The 24,244-nt window shown below is 34.6% G+C and overlaps 1 protein-coding gene across 1 annotated transcript in view; it reads left to right on the top strand.

Moving 5' to 3' along the window:
• LOC111509632 (uncharacterized) overlaps positions 1–24,244 on the top strand; it is a 77,757-nt gene that overhangs the window by 51,918 nt on the left and 1,595 nt on the right. Inside the window, 8 exon segments of the mRNA XM_074173394.1 lie at positions 2,772–3,063; positions 3,140–3,487; positions 6,396–6,772; positions 8,843–9,091; positions 13,257–13,563; positions 15,924–16,106; positions 19,218–19,516; positions 22,950–23,288. Of these exon segments, the coding sequence (XP_074029495.1) occupies positions 2,772–3,063; positions 3,140–3,487; positions 6,396–6,772; positions 8,843–9,091; positions 13,257–13,563; positions 15,924–16,106; positions 19,218–19,516; positions 22,950–23,288 (2,394 nt within the window).

The following is a 24,244-nucleotide window of genomic DNA, read 5'->3' on the forward strand; positions in this document are numbered from 1 at the left end:
GACCGAACCGTTTGAAGTTTGAATGAAGATATGTTCAATGCAGGAAAGTTTCATCAAGGCAAAAACAAGTAATTTACCACAAGTGTGAATAAGAACTGAGTTTTATTTAAATCAAATTAATTGCTTGTGATGCATTGTTTGGAACCTTTGATGTAGTAATGAATATTACTGGAGTTTTTTCCCAACACCTCGACACGTGTTTCGATCACCAAGTGATCATCTTCAAAGAGGAAGATTAACAGTTCAATCTTTCTCTTTGAAGATGATCACTTGGTGATCGAAACACGTGTCGAGGTGTTAAAAATAACGATTTGGTGTTGGAAGAAACTCCAATAATAGTCAAATTAATTGATCGAAAGTGTTTCTGAAGTTTACTTTTCGAATTTAAATTTCCTGAGGCAATGAGAAATAAAAGTGAAACGATATATTCCAGTGCGTTGGTATGTTTAGGCAGTGAATAAACCTATTCAGCCTGTTTCTTAATAGGTATAAATGCATTGATTTTATTATTATTTGGAAAAAAATGTGAAAAATAAAAATGATCTTACAAAAAACTAAGCATAGCTTTTATTTATTGTATTATTCTCAGTATGTTATTTTTTTTTCAATATGTATGTTACATTGTTTCTTGGGATTTATAAATTTATTACTTTTATTCGCAAGGCTTTGTTAACTTTTTCATTTTTGATAGCAGTTACAAAGAATATGCTCGGTGCATATCGTGTTGAATAACTACAATATTTTTTTGGGACTTCCACAACACATAAAATTGAATACTGTTGAAATTGAATTTCGTATATCCGGTGACGTCACACCCTATTTCGTTGAACCTCTGTTTTCTGAAGCATTGGATGTATTCAGTGCCTATTTCATTTTTGGAATGAAAAAAGTTATATTGACCCTATTATGCCTAAGTTGTATAACTAGGTGCCGGAATATTTTCGATATCAATTTTTAGTTGACATTTTCTTAGATGTGAATACAACATATTTTGTTTTTTCAAAATTTATTGTCAGAATTGTAATCAAACCAATTTTTCACAATTTTTAAGTAATTTTCAATATTTATAAGGTGATTTAAGCTCTAGATATCATATACAGTGTCACCATTAAAGTGCGCACCATATGGGAAACTTTTTTTTTTCTAAAAGTTTCAATGAAGTTTAACTTCGGCACTTGTTTGTGCTTTGAATTTAACTTAAAATGATGCGGCCAACTGCGACCCACTGACGTTCAGCGTTTGTCAAATTCAACTTTTTTTTTGAGAAAAATTGAAAAAGTGCTGTGCAAATATTAATCACCGATTTATTAAAAATGCAGTTACAGATGTCAGTAGAAGGACCATAATTTGTATTGAACGTGGAGGACGACATACTGAAATGTAGGCTATAAGTGTTTGACAATCTCATTTAAATCAATAAGTAATTTTTTGTACCCATTTGTAATTTCTATAATATTATTGTTGTTTAAAATTTATAATAATAATGATAGTTCTATCGAAATTATTTGCTTTTTTTTTAGTTGCCTCTGCTTTTTCGAAATCAAAGGTTTGTTTGAGAAAATAGCCAAGTGACTGAAACTTTGCACCGGCCATATTAAAATTTTTATAGCAAATTTTTAATTTCTCTCTAAAAATGTCCGTATAAGTAAAAATGTATCAGAAAAGTTAAACTCCATGATGATTTTGTTATGTATACATGAATTGATGACAATTAACCGAACTTACGTTAACTTTATCCTAGTTGCATAAAAGTTGGCATATGGATATAAAATTGCCGTAGACACAACTTTTTCAAGTAACTTTTTGTTAAATTCGATCTAGAAATGCACTTTTTAAATTTTTTTCAAAAAAAAAGTTGAATTTGACAAACACTGAACGTCAGTGGGTCGCAGTTGGCCGCATCATTTTAAGTTAAATTTAAAGCACAAACAAGTGCCGAAGTTAAACTTCATTGGAACTTTTCGAAAAAAAAGTTTCCCATATGGTGCGCACTTTTATGGTGACACTGTATAAAATGTCATTATTGAAAAAAAAAATTGCAAAAAGTGGAACTTCAAATCCAAATACTTTCGACTCGATTAATAATTTGATTGATTTCAATGGGTTGAATGAGAATATACTCTGTCATTAAATTCACGTAATTAGCATTACATAAAAAGAAAATAGTAAAAAAACTTACACTAACAAGTAAATTTCAAATAGTAGTTCATGTGGTACCACATGAAATGTTTCAGTTTAGTCAACAAATGCAGTTACAATTGACAAATTTTTGTCTCAAACATTACATTTTTTTTTCAATAAACAATAAAATCTTGAGTAGACGTTTTTAGGAGATGTAATTGTAATTATTATAAATTTGAAACAATGTATATTGGAATGGAACTAGCAACTAAATGCAAAGTTATTTAAAGTTATTGGATGAACGGCGGTTTCAACATATTAGGCCAATTCCAGTATTCTTTTTGTCAATCCAAAGAAGACTAAATTCATCATTTTCCAATGATTTTTCATTTCTTCAACATGAAAAATATTTTGAATTCCGGTTTTTCCTGCAACAATGGAAACCAGTTTTATTTGCTTTCGATATTCGAAATATGCTTATTCCCGTGTTAGGAATCACACGTTAAAAGGTAAGACCTCGTTAATCCTTAGCTCGCACAAGTTTCGACTTCTGAGGGTTGTCGTTCGTAGGGGTGCGACAGCTGGTTAACGGAAAAACAGATTTTAAACAGATTTTTTTCTTTAATGTTTCATTTCCACTGTTTCTGTAGATCTATGGATTCAGAGCCGAAAGACTCGGAGGAACCCACAACGTCTGGCATTCAAAGCACTCAGGGAGCTACAAACTCAAAATCCAACAAACCGTGGAGGTGTTGCATGTGCAAGACTCGCAGCGGATCGATAGAAGGCATTCAAAACCACGTGTTGGAGAAGCATGAAATCGACACTCAGTACAAGTGCGCCCTCTGCGTGTACAAGACTAACGAGAAAGACACTTTCGAGAGTCATTTCAAAGAACATCATGCCGGTCAGGAGATCGATTTGATCCATGTGTACAGAAAGGTGGGTGCTTGAACAATTCTTGGCTGAAAAAACAACTTTTACTAGTTTGTCATTATCATTTTCGATGTTTCATAAGGTGGAGGACGGTCCCAAGGACGAAAAAGAAGCAGATCCGTTCGATACCACCCCTCTGTGGCAGAGAAACAAGCCTAGGGTAAGGCACATTAGGGGCATACTGTTTGACGAGTCTTCCCTGACCCCCACGAAAACCCCCAAGAAGCCTTTCAAGGCCGCCGCTGGTCCCACCCCTTCCACTTCTGCTGCCAGCTCCACTTCTGCTGAAGGCTCCACTTCTGCCGTCCCTCCGAAGAGTAATTTGGAGTTGGCTATCGATTCTGTCGCTAAGGGCACTGCGGACATTTTGAAGAAGGACTCGACTGATACTTCTGCGGAAATTTTGAAGGACGACGAACTGATTGAGCAGGTGGGTGGATTTTATACGGAGCGGATGTGAAAAGTCGATCCCTTTTTACTTTTCAATAGGTTGGTCAGTTTACATGAAAAGGCGTCATTTTTGGTAATTTTTTATAAGAAAAGCAATAGTTTGAGATCGCTTACCACTGTTAGAATGTACTGTTGCACAACAGAAATAATATAGATGATAACGAAAATATAAAAAATATATCTTGATGTTTTTGTTACCTGATTTCAATATTTAAAGATGTACTGGTGGGAAGAGGGCCAATGGTAAATTAAAAGTATGTTTTTTTTATCAAACCATATTCATGGGTGCTGAAAGTATACATATAAACTAACTTAACTGTCATTAAATAAATTCAACAAGTTTCGGTATTACCAAAGAATTTTTAATAGGATTTACATACAATTTTGATTGAAATTTTTGTATCAATTTCAGTACTTGTTAATATGGTTTAATAAAAAACAGAAACCGATTAAATTAATATACTTTTGATTCACATTATATGAAAAATATAAATTCAATAATTATAAAACTGACAATTTATCTGAAATTTGTGAAATACTGAATGATCATTTTGCAGCAATTGCTGCCATTTCAAATATTTCAAGATGACCTGAAGAACCTTTAAGTGTCTCATCTTTTTTTGCAGCATGTTTCATGTTATTTAAATAATAGAATATTTGAATCCAAGGAAAGCTTTTGGGTATGATGATATTAGTATAAATATTGTAGAAGCAGTCAAGACTGAAAACTCACGAATTTTATTCCTCATTTTCTCGAAATCCTTTGACAGTGGTGTCATACCTAACGATATAAAAATTACTAGTTATTTTCATTCAAAAAAAAATGGCAAAAAAGATGATCCTCACAACTACCGCCGAATCTCTGTATCGTCATTTTTTAGAACAATAGATGCTTAAAAGACTAACTGATTATTTGGAAAACAATAACCTTTTATATAATAATAATAATAATATTTATTCATTTGGATCATCTATAGATGACATGGAGTATGTCAAAACGTGTTATTTATGTAACAGCATCGTTATTAAAATCTTCCTAAAATGTTACACATGTACAGGATCATAAGTTATCATCCATATATTCTTTGAGAGAATAATAGGATTTATGCAGGAACAACTCTTTGAATTGATAGTTATACTGTTTTAGAGCCAGATTTTTTATTGTACTTGAAAGTTTATTGTACAATTTAATGGCCATAAGCCACACAGTTGGCACTTCCAACTGTAGGGAATTTCCAGTATTATAATTCTTATTACCATTGGGAGTAGGAAAACTGGTTATGTGCGATTTTACATATTTTAATATCTCATAAATGTGTATATGTACTTGTAACAGTCAATATTCTGAGATTTTGGAAGATTAGTTTGCAACTTGTTCTTCTAGTAACTCCTGCTATATACTTTATGGTTCTTTTTTGAATTTTGAGTATTCTCAAACAATCACTAGATGCTCCCCAAGCTATAATACCATAGGAAATGTTTGTAGTACATTAATAAGAGTGATCTATTTACATTCCAGCGTAGTTGTTGAATACAATAAGATATTGAGGTTATCTTTTTACAAATCATATCAATATGCTTGTTCCATTCGAGATTTTCCGTTATCTTCAAACCTAAAAATTTTGTCTCCTCCTGTTGTTGAATTGATCCATTAATTGACGTTACTAGTAAACTGTGATCTGGAGTGGTTTTTGAATGATTAAAACGTAAAAGCACACTTTTTCTTTCATTTAACAAGGTCTGAGAACCACTTTTGTTTTTTTATTTCATCAGATGCTTTATTAACTGTGGCTTTAATATTTTCCTGAGTTATCAAAAAAGATGTGTCACCAGCATACATAACGAACTATAAACAGTATAAAAATCATTTAACATATATTATATATAAGAGTGGACCTAATATAGAACCCTGAAGAACCCCGAGGGAACAATTTTTAGATTCTGATTTATTTCTGCTAACCTCTACATAGTAGTGTCTACTATAGTGATCAGTATGGTTTTCACAGGTCTAGAAATACAAAGGCACAGCAATGGATCCCATTACAAAAATTCACACTTGAATTGACAGTGATGAGAAATGTTGCCTCTCGTCTTTAGATTTGTGTAAAGCATCATTGGTACTGTACATTATGATATATTGATCTCACAACTAAACAATTTTGGCATTAGAGGGAATATCCAAATTGTTTTGTGAATTATATAAGCTATAGTCAACAATATGTTTGTATAGGAAATCAAAACAGTTCCATAAGAAAAATAAATTCTGGGGTACCACAAGGATCTATTCTTGGTCCGCTTCTTTTTTAATGTACATAAACTCATAAGCAAATTTATCTCTGAAGAATCAGTTGAATTATTTGTTGATTATACAACAATTATATACTCTTCCGATAACTTTGACAAAATTCAAGATTAAAAACATATATGAAACAATTTTAGGTTGGCTACAAGAACGTAAATCAACTCAAAATTAAAAAAAATCTTCGTATATGAATATTTCTGGAAGATTATTGATTAGTTATACTAATCCTATAATTGTTGATAAACATTCAATAAGTTATACTAATTCTATTAAATTCCTAGCTTTACATATTGTTGAAAAATTATCGTAGACTATTCTATTCAAAATCAGGGACTATATTCCTTATAAATTAAAAAAAAATACTTCAGTCTTTCATACTCACTACTGCATTATTTCCATCAGCCAATGGAAGTTTGTTTACGAACATTTTGAACATACATTGGGATGAACTTTAGATTTGGGATGCTCTTTCAACCTGGTCAGAACAGGCATCTACGTTCGATCAACATATGTATATTGAAAAAGCCCTATTGTCAGAGTCACAATTATACCCGTGGCGATATTGACATTTATCATTTTTTTCAAGGTAAATCAAATCATGAAAATGACGAGAGACTCCGATTCTGAATCAGAAGATGTCATCGTGATTGACGACGAAGACGATTCCCCAACAGACAATGCAGAACCACAAACGTCCAAAGTGAAGGGGCCTTTGAAGAGAAAAGCTTTGCCTGAAGTACACGGTATTTCGAAAATCCCGAGAATCGACGATGTCATTGACCTGGCCTGCATGTCTGCGGAAGAGGAAGATGATGAGTACAGCGAAAAAAATTTGAAGGCACAGTTCGGGCCTTTCGGCCAGCCCTTGAATAGGCAGTTGATGTGCTCCATTTGCAATCAATTCAAGTCCAAGAGGATAACCGATTTCATTTTCCATTTGTTCAAAGAGAAGAAAGTTTGTAGGTGAGTTTTTTTTGTAGCTTGGGAGCTGTCTGACTTGTCCATTTAGTCCAAGTCTCTTGGGCTTATTGCGTTTATTCTCCCATCTTCTCATGACACCCATTCCATCAGTCTCGTTCCCTGTACTAGCTTGTACAGGTTCCCTGTTGGATGTTCGTCATATTCTTCTGGGCGTAATTTTCGCATGGTATGTGTAGAGCTGTTTCTATCCCTTCATTGCATAATCTGCAGCTGAGGTCTCCGTTGTACAGGCCCATTTTATTCAGGTGTCCTCTAAGCAGACAATGACCGGTTAGTAACACTGTGTTGTAGTTCGGTGAGTTTTCCAGTCTGAATTGGCCCATCCTGGCCTCCCCCATTTTCACAAGGTGTAAAGGAGGTAGATTCAGGAGAGTCTCCAATGCAGCTGTTGGGGTATTTCTTATTGCTCCCGTCATTCCCAAACATACAAGTCTTTGCACGTTGCCTAGTTTGTTGATGGCTGTCGCCTGCTTCATCCTTGGCCACCAGACCAGAAATGCATACGTTATCATGGGTTTAACCACCATCGTGTATAGCCAATGCATGCATCCCTTCACTACATTATTATATTTACCCTGAACTAGGATGACTAAGTCGTCTGCATAGCCCCTTTATACCCATTATGGTCCAAGAGACATAGTAGCTTGTCCATTACAAAGTTCCATAACAGGGGGGACAGAACCCCCCCCTGAGGACAGCTCCTTGCTACCCGTAGGTGTGTAAGTAACCTGTGTATTGATTTCAGATGCAGAATAATGTGGAAAATTAAAAATTCACCCGAGAGTGTCATTTCTGGTGTTCTTCATTGATCTAGTCTTGGACCTCTTACTTTTATAATCCACCCAAACTCCTGTTAAAAATGATACAACAGGTCTAATTGGAAAATTGGTTTTATGTAATTTAACGAGAAAATAGAATGGTTGGAAACCAAAAAGATTGAACCAGAGCAAAATAAAATATTTTAAGAGTTACTTCAAATATTCAAATTTTGGCAGGAGAGTCCTCAATTTTTTCAGCAACTAATTGATTTTATGATCTAGTGGTTCTTGATCATTATTTCTAAGTAGTCAGCCCCAAAGATTTCGATACTGTCATTTATTTTGAGTGGATCTAATTTCGGTGGAAAATTTTGGAAGCTTTTATCGGATTATGAAATGGGGAATGTTCCTCAATTTGGGTTATTACAGCAAATGCAAGTTTGAACAAAATAAAGTTGGGTTTAATTCATGAACTTTTCAAATTCACTTCGAAAAGTATTCAAATTGATGTTTCAAATGTTGGGTTTTAATTCTTAAAGGGATTTATTAAAAATTCACATATTGGCAACAGTGTCTAGAATGTTAGATCGGAGTTCAGGTTACCTAGATATTCTACTTTAAAAAAGGAAAATTATCTTCATAAATCAACAATTAAGGCAAAATATAAATTATAGTTCAATACCACCTCCACAAGCCACATAAACAACAGTTGTTTTGTTATTTATTTATATAGAGGAAGATAGGTTAGGTGCACAAAATGTCATATGTCACAGAATGTCTCGGAACATAAGTGAAAAGAACAGCACGCCTCTGAAATATGTCATCTTTGTTTGTCTCATACAGGTAACAGATTCATTGTCCTTTATTAGCTATAACCGATGTTGCCAAATGGTAAAATAGAAACGAATCCCTTTAAATGTTGAATGCATTATTTCATTCCTCTTTTTTTGAGTATTTGAATAATTTTTTAAAGAAAAAAGTTGAAATGATAAGTTTAAAATGCGTTGTTTCAGAGCTATTTTATGACAACTACTTGATTTTCGTCAGGAGGAACATTCCCCATTATCGTATCATCTGCAAGAGATTGAATTTTTCCTTATATAGCGTCTTCTTTCAGGCGCTTCCTATATTTAAATTAAAATAAGATAAAGTGTGTGTTAGGTATCATAGAAATTTTTTATTCATTCATTCATTATTTTTTATAGGAGTGTTTATCCAGTAATCATTAATACCATGTTTATAATTTTTTTATATTTGATTACGTAAAAACAAATCTCATCTTTACTATTTATAGGTTCAAATGCAATATTTGTTCTGACGAAAGCATCACCTACCGCTACATGGCGAAACACGTGATAGCTCACAAACACACTTTGGACTTCAGACAAAACATCATCGAATTGAAACCCAATCCGAAACTGGAGGTTTGGATCCAGATGCTTATCAACTACCAGTGCTCGAAAATTGTTGCTAATATTCCGAATATTCCTGGCGAGGTCCACGTCAGGTATCGCAAGGTGCTTTGTCGCTATTGCAATAGTTGGTGAGTTGACAAATGTATTACTTAATTTTCCATAAAAAGCTGATTTTTGTGTAAGGGTATATAAAAAATGAAGTGGAAATTAATATCAAATCAGTAATAATGATAATCTAAAGCAGGGGTCTCCAAACTTTAAAGCCTTCGAGCCATAATGATTTTTTCAAATTGTTCCAAGGGCCAATTTCTGCCCTTAACTATATTTCTAGACTAGGATAGTCGCGAAGTGTGTGACCTAAGCAAACTTACGCTTTTTTTGCATTTCAATTATTATTGTGTATTGTGACACTTAACGACATCTAGTGGCGAGTAGTGATACTATGTACTATCTTCTTCAGCTACCCGCTAGGTGGCATTAGGCGTAATTAAATATTTGGAATTACCGCGTTGGTTCGAGAAACTTCTGGTTCTAGCTAGTGTATTCCGATCACCTCGAGATGGCAGTAATAATTGCATTTAAAAAGGCTAGCGGCACAACTGCGAGTTAGTCTGCGTAGGAAAGGCGAAGGAAGCGAAACTGTCTATTGTAAAATAAAGTAACACCCGTCAATAAAAGTATTTTGATTTGACTTATTGTTTTTATGTGTGATTTGCTAGTATGGAAAAGAAGCGAAAAATCGACAGTGAATGCAGAACGTTCCAAGAAAAATGGAACTTTCAGTATTTTGTGATTGAGTCCAGTAATAAGGCGGTGTGTTTAATTTGTAATGAAACCATAGCTGTTCTCAAAGACTATAACATTAAACGACACTATGAATCGAAACATCTTCAAAGTTACTCTAAGTATACAGGAAGTTTGCGGAAGGAAAAATTTGAAGCTTTGAAACGTGGACTCAAATCGCAGCCATCTTTGTTTACCAAAGCGAATACTGAACAAGAGTCTGCAACTTGCGCCAGTTTTCGTGTGGCTCTTGAAATCGGAAAACGTGGAAAACCATTCACCGATGGAGAAATGATAAAAGAATGCTTGATTGCAGTAGCCGAAGAAATATGCCCCGAAAAGGTAAATTTATTTAAAAGTGTCAGTTTGTCAGCAAACACCGTGGCTCGGAGGGTGCAAGATATCGCAGAAAATATATCATCTCAACTGTCTGACAAAAATGGTCATCATGAGTGGTTTTCCCTAGCATTGGATGAGTCAACGGATGTGTTAGATCCTGCTCAGGTGTTGATTTTTATTCGCGGAGTAGATAAAAGCTATGAAGTATATGAAGAACTTCTTGATATTGATAGTTTTCACGGCACGACAACTGGGGCAGATATTTTTAAGGGAGTTGAAAATGCCATTAATAAAAAGAACATTCGATGGAGAAATTTGAAATCTATAACAACTGATGGAGGCAAAAATATGTATGATAAAAATAAAGGAGTGGTTGCACTTGTGTCAAAGGCCGTAGAAAATGATGGTGGTTGAAAACCATTAGTCTTACATTGTATCATTCATCAACAGTCCTTGTGCGGAAAATGATTGGATATGTCTGAAGTTCTAAAACCAGTCATATCAGTTGTTAACTTCATCAGATCCACTGGGCTGGACCACCGACAATTCCGCGAGTTTATTCAACAGATTGGAGAAAATGATTTACCATATCACACTGCCGTACGCTGGCTTAGTTGCGGAAGAGTTCTTAAGCGCTTTTTTTGAACTTCGAGCAGAGATCGAAATTTTTTTAAATGAGAAGCAGCGCCCTTTTGCCGATTTAGAAAATAGTGAATGGATGTGGAAGTTAGCCTTCTATGTCGATTTGACAAATCACATGAACGAACTGAATTTGAGATTGCAAGGAGAAAATCAGCTTCTCCCTGATTCATACACCAATATCAAATCCTTCAGGCAGAAAATAATACTATTTCAATCGCAATTACGTAAAACTTGTTTCACACATTTTGAAACATGTGAAATATTCAGCCACACTACAGAGACTGAATTTCCCGTCAATTTTTGCAATCGAAACTTTGAGTACTTTGAAGATAAATTTTGATACTCGTTTTTCAGATTTTGATGTCATTGCGAATGAAATTAAGCTTTTTCAAAATCCTTTTGATTCTGACATTGAAACCCTGTCTCCGGAAGTCCAAATGGAAATTGATTTATGGTGCAGTGATATGCTCAAGAACAAATATCAAAATTCATCTTTGTTGGAATTTTATAAGAGTCTTCCACTGGAACAATTTGATATAATTTGCATAAATTTGCTCGTGGGTTGTTTTCTGTTTATGGTACTACTTACTTGTGTGAGAAAACGTTTTCCAATATGAAGTACACAAAGAATGTTTACAGATCTCAATTAACCGACGAGCATCTTAAATCTCTTTTGATAATTGGTACAAGTAAAATTGATCCACAACTACAAAGTATTGTCGGTGGAAAATCACAATTACATAAATCTCATTAGTGTTTTTGTTTTTACTGTGATTCATTTCAATTGTTTGTTAGTTATTAATATGCTTAAACTTAGATACTTAAGATAAGTTTTCTTTGTCATCATTTCTGTCGTTAAGTTTTACCTTGAAAGTAAATAAAACCGAGTGATTATCATTCTCTGTTTTCTTCTTCAACTTATCACAGCAATAGTAACAACAATTAGGTAATCATAGGCTGTCGCGGGCCAGATTGATGACAGTAAATCATTGGCTGTCGCGAGCCGAATTGATGACACTGGCTGGCCGGATTTTCCCGCGGGCCGTAGTTTGGAGACCCCTGATCTAAAGAAATGAACTTTACACGTTCAAGCCAGTCTCGGATATACCTACACAGTAGGTTGAATGGACTGATGCCTATCAGAAAACAATCTATTCCACTGGCTAATACCACGAAGGGCGTTGGATTATATTCAGCGCAGAAATATTCACAGAAAATTTCCTTCATATGCAATTGGCAATACAACTGAAAGAGTCGACCTTCAATTTTGGAACGGGCACACTTAAGACCGGTTTCGGGCTCCTTAGCCACTCGTCAGTGCAAGATAGTGGCCACCATCGACCTAAAGTCAATGATATTCCATAATTGGACATCGAAATTCTTTCAGAGTATTTCATTCCTCGTCCTAAGTTGGAGCGAACAACAAAATGTCACTTCATCTAGTGAACGAGGTACTAACCAATTGCATATCCGAAATTTGTCTGATTCCTCTGAATAGAGAAGAAAAACTTTCTTATTAGCATAGCCCACTGACTAATAAGAAAGTTTTTCTTCCTTATTTAGAGGAATCGGGCAAATTTCAGATATGCAGTTAGTAAGTACCTCGTTCACTAGATGGAGTGACATTTTGTTGTTTGCTCCAACTTAGGACGAGGAATGAAATACTTTGAGAGAATTTTGATTTCCAATTATTGAATATCATTGACTTTAGGTCGATGATGGCCACTATGTTGCATTGACGAGTGGCTAAGGAGCCCGAAACCGGTCTGCAAGTGTGCCCGTTCCAAAATTGAAGGTCGACTCTTTCAGTTGTGTTGCCAATTGAATATGCAGGAAATTTTCTGTGAATATTCCCGCACGGACGCCTGTCGGATATAATTCAACGCCGTTCGTGGTATTAGCCAGGGGAGTAGTTGTTTTCTGATAGGCGTCAGTCAATTCATACCTACCTGTGTAGGTATATCCGAGACTGGCTTGAACATTTAAAGTTAATTTCTTTAGATTTGTTTACGGCCTGTCTTCAAGAATATCCCACTGACTAATAAGAAAAATCAATTCATGGTCGTAATCCACGGCAAATACAAAATATAATTTCACAACCACACAAAAACAAATTCGGTTAAAAATGTATTTTTCAGAATGGAGATAATTTATATAATAAAATACCTAACACTATAAAAAATTGAATTATACAAAATTCAAGGCACAACTAAAGAATATATTTTGAAATAGATTGACACTTTTGTAGTTTTACATATTTTTATTTGTTGTATTATTCTCAGCATGCCCTTTTTTTCAATATGTAGTTACATTGTCCCTAGTATAAACATTTTTTCTTGGGATGTTTCTTGGGATTAATACATTTATTATTATTACTTTTATTATTATTACTTTTATTATTACTTTCCTCAAAGATGAAGACCATCTGTTTGCATCACACCAATCTTCAACTTCAGTTAAGTCCTCTGAAATGTTTTCTTAGTTCATGTTCTTGCTAAAAATAGCTATTGATTGTCCCCAACATTTCAGGTTCAAATCGGAATCGGACCGAAACGAGCACGCCCTCTTTCATTGGCGGCTTCTCCCTCTCGGTTGCGGCAGTTGCCATTTCTTGGCTTTCACCAAGCAGCAGATCGAACGCCATTTCGAAAACAGCCATTCGAGCTTCTCGCTGGACATCATCGAGAAGGGCCCGACCGTTTCTAGCGACATCAAATACGCAGACGACTTGCATAAGAAGGAGGCAGACGAAATCGCAGATGGTCTGGAGAAAAAGAACAAGCCATCAACTGACAGCGGATTGAAATTCACAGATTCGGGCCCATGGAAAAATCAGGTAATTATAATAGATAGATAGATAATTTTATTAATCTACATAAATCATTTACATGACATGAGATAAGTCCAATGTTAATCATAAAGATAAGATAAATATAATAGTTTGACTAGTCAGGTATTTAAATATAACAAGATTGAATAATTGATGGAGCATACAATATACAAATATGAGTCTAGAATTGGATGCCAACCATTTACAAAACTTGTTGAAAATATAAAATAAAATATACATAAACAACATATTAAAAGGATTCAAAATTTGTTTATGGGTCATTGGATGTAGTTCTAATATTCAACTCAACTCAATAATGATAAGTGTTTTCATAATATAATTAACTGAAGTTATGTTTCTATGCAAAATTGTCATGAACTGAAAAATCCTCACGAAAATAATTTTGGTATTAAATCAATGAAACAAAAAGAAACAACTCAATATTTTTTAAAAACAACTGAACATTCTTTTAAGAGTCACCGTTAGCAGATGAATTTGTTTTTGAATTGTCCAACAAAATTTTTGAAAATTTATTGTTTGGTATTTTACGGGCTGTTTTTTAGGTGATTCTATTGCTATTTTGGAAATGGTAAGACCCACAAGGTCGGTTAAGTTGGACAACAAAAGTTTTCTATTATGGGAAACTAGAATAATTTTTTGAGATCGAGAATATTAGTGGTTGTTTTTTAAATTAAAAAACTATCAAATTTCGTTTTTTGGCACTATCGCCTCCATGTTTGATGATATAAAAAACCAGAGGAACTTTCAATACTATTTCATATTTTCTATAATCTGATATAAGCCAATTTGTAATGCGACATTTCGTTCACTAGATTTCATAATCAACTTTTTTTTTTTAATACGGACCTTCAGTTTTTTTCATTGATTTTTGTAGTGACTTCAAGAAATTCAGATGTATTACAATACATGTGTTTCCCGACGTTTTTCTAATCATCACCGCATGGTCATACAATTCCCGGTCAGAGCTTCCTCAATAAAGTGGGGACCATTATATTTTGGGTCTAGAACTGAAAGCTATACATAAATTCCACGTATCGGAAAAACATGTACGAGTAATACAACAAGTAGCAAACAGAAAAAATAAATTTAAGAATACTCCTAACCATATACGTCGTTCACGGTATCTCATTAAATGTTCAAATTGATGACCATCATTTCTCAATATACCTTTACTAGTGCTATGGCAATTGAGAATTGAGTAATGTGCCAGAATTGAGTAATGTGAGTAATGTGCCAAAATTGAATAATGTTGTCAACAATATTGAGTAATGTGAGTAATGCTGCCAAAAATATTGAGTAATGTGCCAGAATTGAGTAATGTGAGTAATGTGCCAAAATTGAATAATGTTGTCAACAATATTGAGTAATGTGAGTAATGCTGCCAAAAATATTGAGTAATGTGAGTAATGCTGCCAAAAATATTGAGTAATGTGCCAGAATTGAGTAATGTGAGTAATGTTGTCAACAATATTGAGTAATGTGAGTAATGCTGCCAAAAATATTGAGTAATGTGCCAGAATTGAGTAATGTGAGTAATGTTGCCAAAAATATTGAGTAATATGACAGAGTTGACTAATGTGAGTAATGTTGCCAAAACTATTTAGTAATGTGCCAGAATTGAGTAATGTGAGTAATGTTGTCAACAATATTGAGTAATGCTGTCAAAAATATTGAGTAATGTGCCAGAATTGAGTAATGTGAGTAGTGTTGCCAAAAATATTGAGTAATGTGCAAGAATTGAGTAATGTGAGTAATGTTGAAATGTGAGTAATGTTGTAATGTGAGTAATGCTGTCAACAATATTGTGTAATATGAGTAATGCTGCCAAAAATATTGAGTAATGTGAGTAATGTTGCCAAAAATATTGAGTAATGTGCCAGAATTGAGTAGTTTTGCCAACAATATTGAGTAATGTGCTATAAAATAATATATACCAGTGATATTTGATACAAAAGTGATATAAAAAATTCGATTCAAGGCAAAAATGTTGGAATTGTAAGGTATTCGTGAAAAAGTAAAGTGAGTTGAAATTCATTATCTATCAAATCATATTGCGAAGAAGTTTTTTCCAATGACTTATTGGTTCAACAGGTATTTGAAAAAAACTTACATACATAAATGTTCATCGGTGGGTCTACAAAGTTGTGCAGGTGTGATAACAACAAATTCACTCCAGAAAAATGTTAATTATGATATTTGGCAAAAATGTTTATTGAAAAGTTCATTCAACTCATCAGTCTGGCATGTATCCAAGTCTCACAACCTGAATTGTATTATTCTTTTTTTTACGCGATTTTATACCGAGTAATTGGGTTGAATATTTCATAACAATCCTGATGATTCAGGTAAACATAACCGAAGTATTGTTACCTGGTGCTCAAAGTATGGATATGGAGGACGAATCCCAACAGGATGGGACAGTTCAGGGGATGTCTACCATTGTGGATGAATCTAATCCGTTGGAAGACACTTCTGCTTCGAATGATCATTTGGAAACGTCCGCGCCGAAAGCTGCTGAAGATTTTGAGGTGAGTGGGTTGTAAATAAAAAACTGTTTGTTTGAAGGTGATTGACAATGTTTCATGGTGAATTGACTTTCATTGTCTAATATTATATAAAATGATTTGAAATGCCTAAAAAAAAACAAGTACAAATGAAAAACTGAAAGCAATAGCTGAAAATAACAATTATATTAAGTAAGCAATAACCTTGAAATGAAATTACAGTAAAATAAAATACAAGTGAAAGATAAAACAATCAAACCACTTGTATGGACTACCCAAAATCCACAAGAAGAATGTTCCGCTCAGACTGATCATAAGCTCCAGAGATTCGGCTACTCCAAACTTGTCTAGATTTTTACTCCCAATAATACAACTATTACAAGGAAAAACATCATCTTTTGTGAAGAATTCAAGGCATTTTGTAGAACTACTAGGGGCAATCGAAGTTACAGAGCTAGATCAACTAATCAGTTTTGACGTGGAAAGCCTTTACACCAAAGTTCCGGTTGAAGAAGCACTCCAAATCATTTAGAGGAAGCTATCCAAAGACGTAGACCTGAAAGCTAGGACGAATTTACCTATAGAAGTAATTATGGTATTACTAGGATGCTGTGTACGAAACTGTTATTTCCAATTGAAGGACGAATTATTTACGCAAGATGAGAGACTGCCAATGGGACCGCCACCATCACCAGTTATAGCCAACATATATACGGAGTGGTTTGAAATTCTAGCCAACAAGAAACCCCAGTCTGGTTGAGATACGTTGACGACACTTTCATAATACAGAACCATGGGAATACTGAACTAGACGCGGGAGTTGGCCATTTTTCGCTTGATTATGGGTTTTCATATGTTGCGTATCTCTACGCTGGCTTGGCTGGATACATTGTTGGACAACGTGTATGCGGCTTCTTTGAATTTCCTCCTTAACCAGTGTCCCTTTTTGTGTATGATTTCAGCTTGCAATCACTCAATGTTATGATGAAGGGTCCAAACATGCTCTGCTATTCCTGATTTGCTGGTTTCCCCTCGCTGAGTGTGTTTATTGTGCTCGGCAATGCGAACTTTCAATGGCCTCTTAGTTTCACCGATATAGGATTTATTAAGGAGCTCCTACGTTGTTACTTTTTGTGTCTTCTTTTTCATAAACTTGACTTTTACTCTTTTATATCCTCCATTTTAACATAGTTTGTATCCATGCACCATTTTTAATTACATTTGGTATGTATTGCATTTTTTTAAGTATTTACTACCCAAGCTTTGTCTACAAGATTATGTCTTATGATAATAAAGCATATTATTATTATTATTATCATTTAGAATTGTATTTACCGGATACCCTGTGAGTGCAGAAAATCCTATATCGGTGAAACTAAGAGGTCCTTGATAGATAGATAAATAGATATATTTATTTGATCGTTATTTATAAAATACATTTATGACAAGTCAGAAAAATAAATAGGTGCAAGGTACAAACTTTTCTATAAATTAAAATGAACAGTAAAAATTTGAAATTTGTAACAAGTTTACAGGGTACATTATAACATATTCAAATTAAGTGTGGAGGTTCGGCGAGAATCTTCCTTGCGTCAAAAGTGTATCTACGCACATGTTCTAAATATTATGAAGTGGAATAAAAACAGTTTGTTTTCAAATATTTTTTTGGAACTTTTTTAAAATAAAACATATTTATATGTGCATTATACAATTTAAAATCTTAGGAGTTTTTTTTGTGATTTCATCAGCCTGAAACGTTGAGGTCTAATAAAATTGCTGTTACATATATCATGATTGTGTAAACTAGATTGCTTGGGAAACAAGGGGGCCCTTTTGTGAATATATAATAGGCTTGAGTAAATATACAAAGAAGGCACCGACATAATTTCATGAGTGATGAATGATTCACGGCAAGAATCCCTAAAACCGATTCCAGCAAGAATGCTCAGGGCTTTTTTCTGTAATGTAAACATGCATTGGGCATCACAAGAATTTCTCCAAAGTAGAATACCGTAAGAAATGCGATACTGTATGAGCGAGCAAAATACTATTTTCAACGTAGTGAAATTTGTTATTGGTTTCAGCTGTCTAAGTAAAAATAAGCCACTCGATAGCTTACTTTTCAAACTTGAAATGTGGCTTGACCAATTAAGCCTATTGTCCAGAGTAAAACCTAATAATTTGACACACTGGAATTCAGATAATGGCAGAGCCATAGAAACAATCGTGTTTTGTGATTTTCCTTATTCATCATGAGTTTGTTGACACTGAACCAGTGCTCTGCTTTTTCTTGTATTTCCAAAGACTTATCAACAAGAGCTGAATAATTCATAGAAGAGTATATCAAGGATGTATCGTCAGCAAATAGTACACCGTGACATGGCTTCATATAGTTGTAAAAATCATTGATGTAAATAACGAACAAAAGCGGGCCCAAAACCGATCCCTGTGGTACACCTAGGTCAAACGGCCTCAGCTCAGAAAATGTATTGTCTCTCTGGAAACGATTATTTGCACTGCCGAACACAAGAAATGCACACAGCGTAGGGAAATCAGCAAATCAGGAATAGCAGAGCATGTTTGGATCCATCAACATAACATCGAGTGGTCCCAAGCTGAGATCTTGCACAGAGAGGAACAGTGGTTTAGGAGAAAATTCAAGGAAACCGCATACATGTTGTCTACAATGTATTCGGCCAAGCTAGCGGAGAGATAGGCAACATATGGAAACCCATAATCCGCTTCATCTTCCGCTAAACCGGTGAGGAATCAGTCCAGTTATCACCTGAAGACGGTTGTGGATACTATCAATCGAAACGTCGTGAAGTAACTTGGGCTTGGAATCTCTTAATTTAAAATTTTTTGTTTAATTCTTCTATTTTTTACTTGTATTTTATTTCACTGTAATTTCATTTCAGGGTTTTTTTTTGCTTAATACAGTTGTTATTTTCAGCTATCGTTTTTCATTTTTCATTTGTATTTTTTTTTCAGGGATTTCTAATCATTTTATACATATAATATTAGGCAAGTCCGAACTGATGAAATGAAAAATTGATTACTACATTTCTCAACATTCTGAATCGACTCGTATTTGAAATATTTTTCTGTAATAGAAAAAATAATTATGGTTTTCAGACCTCCACCGATGACCTGGTGATCCTGACTCGAACTGACGCAAACGTACCTCTCGACGGAGACGTCTTCTGCTGCGAATACTGTCCAGTCATGTCGAATTCTGAAATGCTCATCCTGAGCCACATCTCGTCCTGCCACGAGAACATGCACGTCAAGTTCCGGGTGGTGAACAAGGTGACGTGCGAGAACGACGAGCAGAACTATGTCGGGTGTTTGCTGTGCTTCGAGGTGGGCTCCGAGATCGCCATCAGGAAGCATCATCTCGAGATGCACGAAGGACAGACGTTCATGTGTTTTAGGTGGGTTGATACTTTTTGAGACGTCCTTGTCAGAACATTTCAAAAATTAATTTCAAATGAAATATTAAGCGATAATGGAGTACCTCAGGGAAGTGTTTTGGGCCCCTTACTATTCGTTATATATTTAAATGATATTAATATACATGCCGACTGTGAATTTATCAACCTGTTTGCAGACGATACTCTATTAGCTCGTAGTGATATAAGACTGGATGCTGCTGTACAGAAAATGAATGTGATATTGCAAAAAGTTGACAAATACATGAAAATTAATAAATTGAAATTGAATGTGAGTAAAACTACTGCCATGATTCTCACTTCAAAATACAAATATAAAAAAATCAATATAAACCAGATAAATATTTCTATTAATGATGAAAATATAAAAGTGAATAATACTGTAAAATACTTAGGGTTTCAACTGGACTGCAATCTCACATTTGAAGAACATTTTCAATACATACATAAGAAAATTTCGAAAAAACTATATTTTTCCTCTAGAATTTCAAAGCATCTGTCTTTAAACACAAAGATATTAGTCTATAAAACAATTATACAACCACACTTTGATTATTGTGCTTCGATTTTAGACTCTTTCAATTTGAACAAACAGGCACAACTACAAAAACTACAAAATAGAGGAATGAGAATTATATTGAGAGGAAACCGATATACTCCCATAATTGCAATGTTAACAACCCTAAATTGGCTCTCGGTATCCCAGAGACTTTCATACCAGACAATGATATTTGTGCATAAAATTGTTAATGATTTAACTGGAACATATCTTAAAAAATCTATTTGTTTCAATTATAATATTCACAAATATTACACTAGACATAATCTTGACATACATATATATACATAGAACTAATACCAAAATCAGTATGAACTCAGTATATGTCAAAGGTTTTGATACATACAACAAATTGCCTCATTCAATTAAATCAGCTTCAACTTTAAAAAGGTTTAAAACTGATCTACTGCATCATATTTATAACAAATGTAACTGAAGGTATTACTAATAAGATCATAAGCCATGAGTTTTGGAATATTAATCAATTATTTGTTAGTTATAATTTTGTTGTTGTATATTAGGAATGTATCCTACTTACCAAATAAATGTTATTATTATTATTATTATTTTGTTAATATAGCAGGGGAGCCCACGATGCAAAATGGGGATTTACTCGAGCGTCATTGAGACATTAATTTGCAAAGCTTGGATGATAAGAAGAAAAAAATGTTATATAATATATACCTTTTCATCGATGGGGGAAGCGGCTATAGATTTTTAAATATGTAAAAAAATACTGTTGCATGGACATACTCGAGTGCGTCAGATATTGATAGCATCAATGTCTTACGTATTTTTAATAATGTTGGTATGTTAATCTGATCGTTTGCATGATGTGGGTGATTGTATGTACGTAAGGGTTAAAAATAAAAAAAAAATTATCGAGCGCGTCAGATTTTCTAAGGGGGTGTTAAGTGCACCAAAAAAAAAGGTCTCATTCAATAATCTGACGATTCCGATCTGACGCAAACTCGCTGCCATTATTATAATGTGCAAAAAAAAAACGTCGTTTTGAAATTCTCAAGCGCGTCAGATTAAGATATATATGGTTCATCTTCATGTTTTAGACGTGCTGTCTCATAGTCTGACGATTATCTAGAGGGATTCGCCTAATCTGAAAAAAAATATTTAAAAAATTTTTTTTTTAATTATTGAACTTGATTGAAAAGCTCAGCAAATAAATAAGTGTATGTTTTTTAAGTAGAATACTTGTATTTATAGAAAAATAATAGAAATGCTTAAAAAAATTTAATTTTTTATAATCAATTGATTAATTAATGAAGAAAAGAAAAATGAAACTTTTTATGTTTTTTACCACTTATTTGTAACTAACGTTACTGCAGTTACTTATACAATATGTAAGTTTGAAGATGTCCTTATAGGACGAAACTGCAGTAACGTTAGTTACAAATCAAAGTGGTAAAAAACAGAAAGTTTCATTTCTTTTTTCCTCATTATGATTTCCTACCACATAGTAACAGCTACATCCATCAATTAATTGATTAATTAATCATCATCTTCATCACGAACGAGTCTTTGCTGCCCTCTCCTTTCTTTACGTCACTCTCAAATTGTCACATCACTGAAATATACACTTTTTAGCATGTAATTAACTCACCCTACCTTAATCTGACGCGCTCGAGAATTTCTGATGATCAATTTTTTTTTACTAATTTGATCCTTTATCCTTCACGGGCGGCCTTATATATGGGGCTCATATTTGGTGGAGGTACTTAACCGGGTACAAGGTATCCCCCTGTATATTAATCTGCCGCGCTTCAGTAAATCCCGAAATCCCCGCTTGGGCTCCCCTGTTAATAGTATCAACCAGGTAATCGAGAGCATTCAAAGTGATGAAGTGTGGTATAATCGCGATTCTAACCTTTACTTGCCTAAATTCAAAATGGTTTCCTTAGGAGAATTACGTGAATTGTTGCTTCATTAGATAGTAAATGTAACACATATGATATTTTAAATACTATCAAAGCTGAGGACAATTGACAGTAATATAATCTTCAGCAAAATGAAAATATACGTAATTGAGGGTTACGTGAATGAATGGTTTTCAAACTCCAATTAAATGATATAGATATAGAAATAAAATACTTTGACTAATTTCCACTTACTTAATGTATTGATATTAATATCATATAGACATAGAAATAAAATACTTTGTCTAATTTCCACTTACTTAATGTATTGATATTAATATTTGTTTTTTTTGTAGTTGTCGTTCGTATGGGGGGCGACAGCTGATTAACGGAAAAACAGATTTTAAAACAGATCCTTCATTGAAGTGGACTCTCTGCTTGTGTTGTATTGTGTCTAGTGTAAGAATTATATTAGTTCATATTGTTATACATTTTAAATTTTCTTAAATAATCTACTTGTTATCTTACTTTGAAATTGTATTATTCTTATAATTTACTTTTAATCCACTGTTTTGCGTCAAGTACTACATAGCACTGTACTACTTATATCTGAATTGGACCGTTTATATAAATACATAAATAAATAATAATATCGTTAATGTTTCTGTTGGTCTGCAAATTTTAAGATCACCCGTAATGTCATTAACAATGATGTTGAACAAAAGAGGTACACAATGAGGCCCTTGAGGTACTCCCGACGTTATACGAATCAAAGTTGACCTAGCATTTCTTATCCTAAATTGCTGAGATCGGTTTCAAACCATGATAGAGACAGATCTGTGAAGACAGATCTGTGAAACCAAAAAATTTCATCTAATGTAATATTCAATGTACTGATCTTTATGACGCCATAAAACAAAAATATGACATAAGACGTGCTCACAAAATCGAATAACATTACAAACACTGCCCTTTGTCATTCCAGATACACCTGTTATCACTGCGGAAAAAAGTTCATGAAGCTGCCTGGTTTGAAAACGCACTCGATGCGTACCCATCCTGGAGTTTCTGTCCAATTCACGAGCGTGCTGCACGAGGGAATTGTCCAAGACGCAGGCAAACCGAACAAGGTCTTCAAAGATGCCAAAGAATCGACTCCTGTTAAAAAGAAGGTCGCGAGAAATGCGAGAAGGAGGTGGAAGACGTACCAGTGTCCGAAATGCTCGTACCGCAGGGACCTCGCGTCGAGCGCTTTGAATAACATCAGGCAGCATGTTAGGCAGCATTTCAAGCCGTACGCTTGCGGGGAGTGTCGTCTTCTGAGGTGAGTGCTGGTTCTGTTTGAGGGAGATTTGTATTTCATGGAACTGAATGAAGCATTTTTGAACCCGAGATGAAGAGGGGGAGAGAGCGAGAGAAAGAGAAATAGCGAGAGAGAGAGAGACAGAGATAGCGAGAGAGAGAGAGACAGACAGCGAGAGAGACAGACAGAGAGCGAGAGAGACAGAGAGCGAGAAAGAGAGAGAGAGAGAGCGAGAAAGAGAGAGAGAGAGAGAGAGAGAGAGAGAAAGAGAGAGAGAGCGAGAAAGAGAGAGAGCGAGAGAGAAAGAGATAGATACAGAGAGACAGACAGAGAGCAAGAGAGACAGAGACAGATAGCTAGAAAGATAGATATAGCGAGAGAGACAGAGAGAAATAGCGAGAAAGATAGATAGAGCGAGAGAGAGATAGATATAGCAAGACAGAGAGAGAGCGAGAGACAGATAGAGCGAGAGACACACAGATAGAGCGAGAGAGAGACACAGATAGAGAGAGAGAGACACACACAGATAGAGCGAGAGAGAGAGACACAGATAGAGCGAGAGAGAGACACAGGTAGAGCGAGAGAGACGTACAGATATAGCGATAGAGAAACAGAGACAGATCGATAGAGAGACAGAGATTGATCGATAGAGACACACAGATAGAGCGATAGACACACAGATAGAGCGAGAGAGACAGAGAGAGAGAGATAGAGCGATAGACACAGATAGAGCGATAGAGACATACAGATAGAGCGAGAGAGGCAGACCTCGCTATCTCTGCCTCTCCGAGGCAGAGATAGTGAGGCAGAGATAGCGAGAGCGATATAGAGAGAGAGAGAGAGAGCGAGAGAGACAGAGAAAGAGAGAGCGAGAAAGAGACGAAAGAGAGAGATAATTTATTTCGCTACTCGAGCAAAAACTGTACCGTGAAGATATTTCAATTGAGTGTTTTGCGAAGTTTCACAAAAACAAAGCA

The sequence above is a fragment of the Leptinotarsa decemlineata genome, unplaced genomic scaffold, assembly GCF_025532065.1.
Source record: "Leptinotarsa decemlineata unplaced genomic scaffold, Ldec_3_MD MMD2_tig00000251_RagTag_RagTag, whole genome shotgun sequence".
In the NCBI taxonomy this organism is placed as follows: Eukaryota; Metazoa; Arthropoda; class Insecta; order Coleoptera; family Chrysomelidae; genus Leptinotarsa; species Leptinotarsa decemlineata.